The 8,765-nt window shown below is 40.0% G+C and overlaps 1 protein-coding gene across 2 annotated transcripts in view; it reads right to left on the bottom strand.

Annotated features, from left to right (window-relative positions):
• Positions 1 to 589: 589 nt before the first annotated feature.
• SLC9A7 (solute carrier family 9 member A7) overlaps positions 590 to 8,765 on the bottom strand; it is a 77,235-nt gene continuing 69,059 nt past the window's right edge. For both annotated transcript variants that reach the window (XM_065677593.1, XM_065677594.1), the window contains one exon: positions 590 to 3,103. In XM_065677593.1, the coding sequence (XP_065533665.1) occupies positions 2,855 to 3,103 (249 nt within the window). In that variant the 3' untranslated portion in view covers positions 590 to 2,854. The remainder of the gene's footprint in view (positions 3,104 to 8,765) is intronic.

Here is an 8,765-nt window from a genome sequence, read left to right as displayed (position 1 = left end):
GTAGGACCTTGCACTTGTCATGGTTGAACTTCATAAGGTTGGCATCAGCCCACCTCACAAACGTGTCGAGGTCCCTCTGGAAAAGGAACTGAAAGTATTAAACTGTTCTTTCAAAAGGATACACACAAGAAAGAGGAATCTGTTAGAGAGTTGGTGAAATATGCAGCATTTCAGGACAAAGAGGGCTTTTTTGTTCGTTTTCTTTTTCCCCCCACTTTTCAGTAAAGGAGGCCCTTGTGAATTTGGTACAGGGACTGGTGTAAGAAGAGGCTACATGTTTTAGCTTACCTTTTGTCAGCAGTGAAAGATTTTGGAAAGACTTAAGATGAAAATAGGTAAAAATCAAGGAATAAAATAAATTCTTGCAATATAGGAATCAAAATGAAGCTTATTGATATGGGCCTCTCCTTACTGTGTTAGATAAGCATTTTAAGTAATTTTTGAATGTGAAGTTAGACTACGATATTCCTCACCTCTCACCAATCATCTGTATTTTGGCTGCTCTTTCACAACCACATTTTGGGCTTACTGGTGAACTTCATTCAATTGTATATTTTCCCTGTGAGAATTAACAACACAGACAGAGAAGCACCTGCAATGGGATGGTTTATTGATGCTTTCAAGAGATTCCATCTTCCTGAGCAAGCTAAGAAACATAGCTTGTACTTCCAGAAGCAGTACCTGATCTTTCCTCCAAAGAACAGATCTCTCTCTGCATAAGATTCTCTTTCCAGCTGAAGTGATTTGGAAAGCTTCAGGTTCAAACTGCATGTAAAGATTTGCCTCACTGTATTAAACCCATTTATTTTGAGTATGTTTCATTATCTCAACCCAAAATTTGGTTCATATGACAGCTAATAACACTAATTGTTGTAGAAATCTCAAGTCCTCACTCAGCACTGACAGCATGGGTCCCAAAGTGGTGTCCAAAATGAATGTAGTGGTTTCTGTAATTTAGTAGGGAACTACCTTTTCTACTGCCAGAGCACTTACAACAAAAAAAAACCCAGAAAACAAGCCATGTAAACAGTATAAATAGCATGGATCATTGCTATCTGCTTTGTCTTCCCTGAAAGCAGAGGAGAACTGAAAAGGAGTTGTTTTGCCTGGAGGTCTTCATTCAGGGTTTGTTACTCTTTGTCATTTAAGAACATTGATGACTGTATTGGACTTCCAGTTTTTCCACAAAGACTTCTGGTTTCCTTGTCTCTCTTAATCATATCAGACAGTCACTACCGATCAATGCCCTTTACAAATTTACCTTGGAGAGACAGACAAGGAGGTAGATCACTCAGAGAACACAGCTGAAAGAAAGCAGACTAGACAATATGACTGCAAAGTTTCTCTGCAGCAGTAAGTTCTCGTACTGAAGTTAGCCCATTAAGTTTAATAGTTAAGTAAAAACAGTGGGTATTTACTCACACACAGTTTTGGGAGGAACAACTGAAATGGCAGCAAGAAAACCACACTTTTGAGACAAACCGATATTACATCACGTTAGTGGGCAACAGAACTCTTTAAAAAAATAAACCTTTTGACACACGAGAATGAAATCACATTTTAGCATGCTTTAAACAGCTGAACTGCTCTTCAAAGCATGAATTTTCAGCTACTGGCAAAGACAGTATATGTCCTCATTTGGAAATCAAAAAGCATTTAGCAATAAGTTAAAGCTAGCCTACGTGTAAGTGGGCTAAATACTAGGCAAAGATTTTTCCCTTTTCACATTTAAGATACTACAGTTCATCACTTTCATAGCTTATATGTTGTTGTGCAATGCCCCACAGAAGTTTCACATCTACTCTGCGAAAGAGAACAAGAGTAAACACCTTTCTTTTAGGATAGTCACAAATGGTAAAGCCAGTGGTATTTGCTTGTCCATTTAATTAGACGTTTGCTGTTTATCACACACAAGAACTGTAAGCAGAGTCCATGGATTCTTCTGAGCAATATGAAACCTCATGGTTCCATGCAAGTTCAATACTGTCTTTCTCTCTCTCGTTCCCCACCCCCCCATTTGCTGTTTTCCCCAGCCCAAGATATGTTTCCAACTATTTTCACCTGATTTCAAGAGCTTTAAGGGAGAGAAGGTATTACCTCATTACTTCTACTCAAGAAAGCCTGGCTCCAGGCTTGTGATGGTTCAGGTACACCTTAGACCACAGGAAGATGGGTGTTTTTCTTTTGAGGCACTAGAAGTTCGGCTAATAGTAATAGTCAAGTCACCTAAAGCTAAAGGGACGGGTAGCTCTCATTGCCTTCCTATTTAAACACCTGGCCAGTGAAGAAATCTTCTTTTCCCTGAAATGCATTAAGTACAGCTTGCAGTAACAGATTCCCCACACAGTCTGGCATTCATGCACTTGTAGTCCTAATGTATACTGTCTTGTCCTACTCAACAGTTTCCTCAGTGAGAGAAGTTAGCAGTGGATCTCTCCACACTCAGGTGCACACACATCTTTTTTTCACCGCATAATTACCAGGTTTATATTTCTTCTTCCATTCTCATTCTCAAGCCAAGCTTGAAGCTCAGTTCTGTGACAGTGTTTTCATGTACCTCTCTTCAGAGAGCTGCTGCAGCTGAACTAGACAATTGCAGCATGCTAATTATACATGGATTCAATATGTGATTGAAAAGAGAATGACCAGTTTTCTCATTCGTCCTTTTTCAGACATTTAGAAAATCCCACTGTCAGCATCTTGAGTAAAAAATAGGTGACATCTTCAGACCCTAGTAAAACCACTTACGCATGTTGACATGTTTAAATAAACATCCCCACCTCAAGTGACACAGTGGCCTGCAGTCTTCCTTGATCCATCCACAGAGCAAGAGTTATTTTTACTGAGTCAGTAATCATGCATTGTCTTCCAGAGGAAATACTAACCGGGTACCCCTGCTTGTAACTTCATGATCTGCTGCTCCCACATCACGTTCCAGTGCTTCCTCTGAACTGCTTTTTGTTCTCCTGTCATCAAGGCTAGTGGTAGCTGTATGGGGGCCAGAAGAACCGTTTGCAGTTATTGTTGTATCACCGTATGTCACGGTAAGGTCACCATCATTCAGAATAAAATCAGAATCCTCTTCTCTAAGCTGTTCTTGATTCTGGGGGAAAAAGAAAAAAATAAAGAAAAACCTTTGCACAGCACACATCTAGTCTTTGTCAAGAAGGTAACTGAACAGAAGAGCTCACCTAGGTGTTAACACAGGAGCGGTGGTAAGCTGTAGAGATCCACTTTGAGAAATGTTAAAAATAGCTTTGATCCTAGCGTTTGCAAATCAGCTTACTGCTCCCTGTATGACTACTGCTGTTGGGGAGAGATGAGGGGGAGCTGAATCCAAGAACTAGATCATAAAACAGGTAACTGGGGATTTAATAGCACTGGAAGTTTACCAGAAGTACAGGAGAGATGAGCAATACACTCTGGTTTTTGCTTGACAATTTAGAAGGCAGTACAGGAAAAAGACTGGAGACTACGCATAATAAAGTCATTCCAGACACGGAGTTGCATCTGTTACTAATGAATTTGGCTAATTAGCAAAAGACTTGTGTAAACTGGTAAGAACTCTTAAACCCAAGTTCTTTACATTCAAGTTTTCCTGGGCAAATTTTTGTTATAGATTGACTCTTTTAAAACTATCTCCTTCATCTTATCTGATCCTAAATAGAGAATTATTTGTCCTAGTTCTTAGGAACACTCCTGAGCCGTACAAGTAGAAAGACTGATATAAGAAAGTGCTTGCTTCATAGTTTTGTAACTAGTTCTCATGTTTTCCTTTCAAAATCCGTTAAAGTGGCTCACAAACCCCTGTGAATCTATTTTAGCAGAGACAGGATGAAATACATGATCAGAGACCAGAAACTGCTGAGTAGTAATTTCTCTACAACAGCAAGCACCTGTACCATGTTTCACTCTTGTTTAACGTGGTCTTGGTAAAAGGCAAAACAGCTGAATTGGTGAGAAAAATGGGGCTTCCTCATATTTGAAGAAAATTCTATCATCAGCTATAAATTTGCTTTCTTGTATCTGAACAGTTATTTCCATACTGCTTAGCAAGAATGAAATAAGCATGTATATTGCTGTTCTCCTTGGTAGGCTGGACACCAGTCAGGTTATGTTCTCAAAATATGTCATCTTCTTCCACTTCGGCAAAGGAAGGAGGGCACAGGCTACACGAGGTAGGAAGCCTGTGATCAGCCTGACCAGAAAGCCCTACCTGCACTGCAGAACAGGAGGCACTTCAGATTGAAAATGCTGATTAACCTGTCCACAATGAAAAATAGCAGTACCTGGTTCAGTAAAGCTACCTAGGAAAGCTTCCTGTCATTATTTCAGAATGATAACTGGTCAAAATAAGGCAGCAGAATCCTCTGGATGATGCAGACTATTTAATTAATGAGGACTGGAAGCGATGTCAAGAGTTTACCAAAACCAATGACAGAAATGGTGCAGTTCGGTGTCAGGTGCAAGACAAGCCCTACTTAAAATGAATACTGATTCCTCAGGACCTTTGTGGCATCCAAATTTATCCTCACTTATTAGAGACAGGGTTACTGTGATAGAGAACACAGTTCTCAAAGAGCAAACACTTCTGGACACTTGGTTCCTTTGCAAAGAAAACAGTGAACTACGGTCACTGTTTTAAGAAAGGCAGGCAGAAATTAAAGAGTTCAACTCTAGCTGACAGAATCAACCTTTACAAGGTTTCCACTGAAAAAAAGTGTAAGTCTGAGGGACAAGACCAGGATGATTAGAAAAAGTACACAAAATCAGCTGTTTAAGAAAATCTGGTGTTCCCATACATTCTGCTTTTGAAGAAGAGACAAACAAAGATGAAAAGCAGAAAGATTAGTTAGAATGGTTTGTGACAGCTGACTCGTTACGTTTTAAGAAGTCAAAGAAACTCAGCAGCTCTATCACAAGTTGCCTTTCATGGTGTTTGCCCTTGAAGAAGCACCGAGGAGGAGAAAGCAGGGCTAATGGCACATCAGGAGCTACTGCAATACCAGGGCCCCATGGGCAGCATCTGCAGCAAGGTCCCAAAGCATCTTCTGTCTCCTCAATACTATTTAACAGGGAATCCTTACAGCCACCTGTCAGATAAGCAACTGGTAAGAACACACATTACACCTGAGCTTCTCCAAAAGACTGAAAAGCCAAGTACCGAGTGGGCCACAGGCTTTATACTATATGGCAAGTCCTAACTCAGTCTTTGCTGGTTTGCCCCAGGCTGTGCTTACATGTATGTAAACATGATCAGTTCCAGAGAAAACACTGAGCTTTCTTTCAGTGTACTGAATAAACTTGCCTTCTATGAGACAAATTCCACTTATTATTTCATTTCTGAAAAGCACTGCAAGTAGCAGGCGATTTATTTCATGTGTTTCCCCAGAGAACACCCATGAACAATCCTATGTAGCATATAGATTTGCTATGTTTGCAAGCAAAGAGGATGGGAGAATAAATCTACGGTGCTTCATGCAGCATGAACAATTCAAGAAAGGCAGGAAATGTATCCAAGTAGATCCCTAGAGACTTGAAATTCTTCCAGAAATAACCCTAAACTGGCCTCTGCAGTCCCTACAGTTCTGTAGGAACAGCTTCAATTCACTCAAAAAACATAGGTCTGAATTTCACTACTTAAAACTAACAAACTAGAACGGCTGGCTTGCTAAATCCAAAACCATATAAAAGATTGAGTTTTGCTTTGATGTGCTGACCATAACCCTGAGGGCCCTCAGAGAACTCTGTCCCATTTGTGGTAAAATCTGCCCATGCTCTTAAGAAAGCATGCTGGAGACATTCAAACAGCTAAAGCTTAGAGTTACTGCTTACAAAGCCAGTCTTTATTGTCTCCCAATGCATGCGCTTTTTGCATTGCCAAGTACACCACGCAAAGTGCTGGTAATCATCACGTACACTGCTGGTGCTGAACACAACACAGGCGACATGGATGACAAAACTTGCATCAGAAGTTACTTATCTTCTGCTTCCAAAACAAAAGTGTCATGTAGCAGGCATGTGAAGTATGTTACAACTTCAATCTCAGGCTCTGTTTAGAGTTTCTCTATTTCTCAGTTGACCTCATCAAGGAAACTAAACAACTTTTTGCTGTGAAGCTAGAGCCACTAAGAAAGGGAAGGGGGGAGGCACAGGTGAAGCGTTTCCTTACCAGTTTTGAGAATTACCTCTCCCAAGACTTACATAGAGTGCAAATTAAGTTCCTTTACTGGGTTTGCACGTTCAGAGAAATAATTGAATTCCCTCTGCTTTCATACCAAGCTGTCACACTTTGTATGGTGCAGGAAATAGACTTAAAGAATGGGTGGGAGAGTGCATAGGACAAAAAACCCCCACACCCCTGTACAAACAAAATAACCCCCAGGAATTCTTAATCATCAGGAAGAGGAGATGAAAACACAGGTGGTTCTTCCAAATGGGATAAACAGTTGATGAAATAGAATTACTGAGGTTTTAAAGGACATGTCAATAGGGCAGAAAAAAGTGACCTACATCATTTTGGGATGAATTGGAAAGCCCTGCCGTACAGACATAGAACTATAGAGTGGTTTGGTTTGGAAGAGACCTTAAAGATGACCACCTGGTTCCACCCTCTGTCATGGGCAGGGACATACACTGAAGATAGCACCAGGAGAGAAATAGAGGAGTGAATTTTTGAAAATGACAATTTTAAATACTAACTACAGCAACTTTTCATGCTTTTAAATTCCAGCCTGGATTCTGTTTGGGTGGGAAGCATTTGACAGTGAGCCTAGCGACAATCTTAAAGCAGTAGGAGAACATCAGCAAGGAATAGTAACTGCAGCTTTGGAAGAAAAATCCACTGTACCTCATCCCCTGCATGCTGACTCAAACTTACATGTATGCCATGCAAATTCAGGCTAAGAGGACACGATCTCTTACTTAGGAATAGGTTGTAGGTGGACTATGTAATAAGATAACCCACCCTTTGGCATCTTATTAAAAAGATGTACTCCCCGTCATGGAAGTGAAAATGAATTCTAAGTAAGGTTGTAATAAAGCCAGGGAGGGAACAAATGTTGAAAACAATACACAAATATACAGTCAGTATAGCCACATACGTGCATGCATTCTTCTCTACGTAGATGTCGTAACTGCTCAGACATGTATCTGAGTGAGATCTAGAATTTATTACTTCTTTTTGAAACACATTTTCCAGACATTTTACGTTCTCTTGAGTATTTACAGACTTTTTTGCTTGTTTAATTCCAAGTCTTCAATACTCTCAGCTGTACCATTCAGTTTTCTTGGAAACACTTCACAAAAGCACAACTATGCCCAGCAGCTTTTGTCCCCTCAAAGACAGGGCACTCTCAGTTGCTTTACCTGCACCTAATGGGAAAGCAGAAAGATTCCACAGCTTTTTAGCCAGTAATAAAATGGTACAGCCAAGTGCCATAGCAAATCCTGCCACGCAGAGTAACAAAAAGCAATAAAGCAACTACAAAGTCTGTAAATCTTGAAAAGAAACTAGAAATAAAAATCTCAAAATTATATTCTTCCCTAAGACTAATGCAGCAATGCAATGAAATAGGAACAAGAAGACAGTGCGAAGTTCCATGTCATTCATACACCGTATACAAAGTATGCAGCCTTATAAGCATTTTCAATGATGCAGTTAACATCCCAACTATGTATGCGTTTGTGTGTGTCAGAACAAATCCAATTAAAGAATAAGTTTACACATACAGTAGTAGCTAAGAGTCAGGAGTAAAGATGGGGTGGGGAAAAGCCCAACTGTTAAAGAAACCGAAGCCAAAGCATGCATTTTTATTCTGGTTACTAGATGACTAATCTTATAAGACCAGAGAGAGACACATGGGCAACACACAAGTAGGTTAATTGGTCTGATGGATGCATTCCAACCTAGATCTGTTGTAAGATGTTTAGTGGCACTGCAAAGATGGGAACAAGGCCAATTTCTTGCATTACCAATAGCTCTAAATAGGCAGCAGGTATTTCACACTTCTTTGAAATTTTACTATCAGGTGAAAGCAAGATGCTAATGACACCAGAAAGATAAGCAGGGGTAGTATTTCAAAGTTGGAATTGGAATTCATAACTCTCTAGGAAAAGATGAATAGAAAACTGGTCCAAGACTACTTGAACATGGCAGATATGTTACCATTCCAAAGAACCTGTAAATCTGAGTGATCCCACATAGTGCAACGGTTTTATTTATAGGCAGCTTATACAGAGCTGTAGATTTCAGAAGCCCTGTACAGATAGGAATGGCATGTATCAGGATCCTGCAAGAGTAAGAGGAGAATGAAGCATCAATTATTACAAGACATGGCTGTAAAGACAGTATAGTGACCTGCTTCACTGAGATAAGTAACTGATGAAAGGTTTCTGAAACACAGTTTCAAATTTCACAGTGGAAACAATGAAAGGAAGCTCCACCAGATTTTTTTCCAGCATGGGTACACGGGCCTGTCTTCTCTGAAGGAGACCTCAATGCAACCTCAGCAGTAACAGGAAAAGAATCTTGTCCAAAAGTGTTGAGAAGGGACTGAATATTTTGCAGTGATTCACAGAACTGATTTATTGACTAGGCCTGTGATTTTCCAATATACTTTAATGTCTCTTTTTTTTTAAGGTAGTATTTGAACAATAAAGATCATCTCTTTTTTCTACTAACGGAGGCTGTTGCCTCAAGGTAGAGTATCTTAAACCTTTTCTGCCTAGGACAAACCAGCACTTTCTTGTAGTGTGTCTCTCTC

The sequence above is a fragment of the Lathamus discolor genome, chromosome 4 (genome assembly GCF_037157495.1).
Source record: "Lathamus discolor isolate bLatDis1 chromosome 4, bLatDis1.hap1, whole genome shotgun sequence".
Classification (NCBI taxonomy): domain Eukaryota; kingdom Metazoa; phylum Chordata; class Aves; order Psittaciformes; family Psittacidae; genus Lathamus; species Lathamus discolor.
Note: the sequence above shows the minus strand (reverse complement) of the source record. Positions and strands in the feature narration are given on the sequence as shown.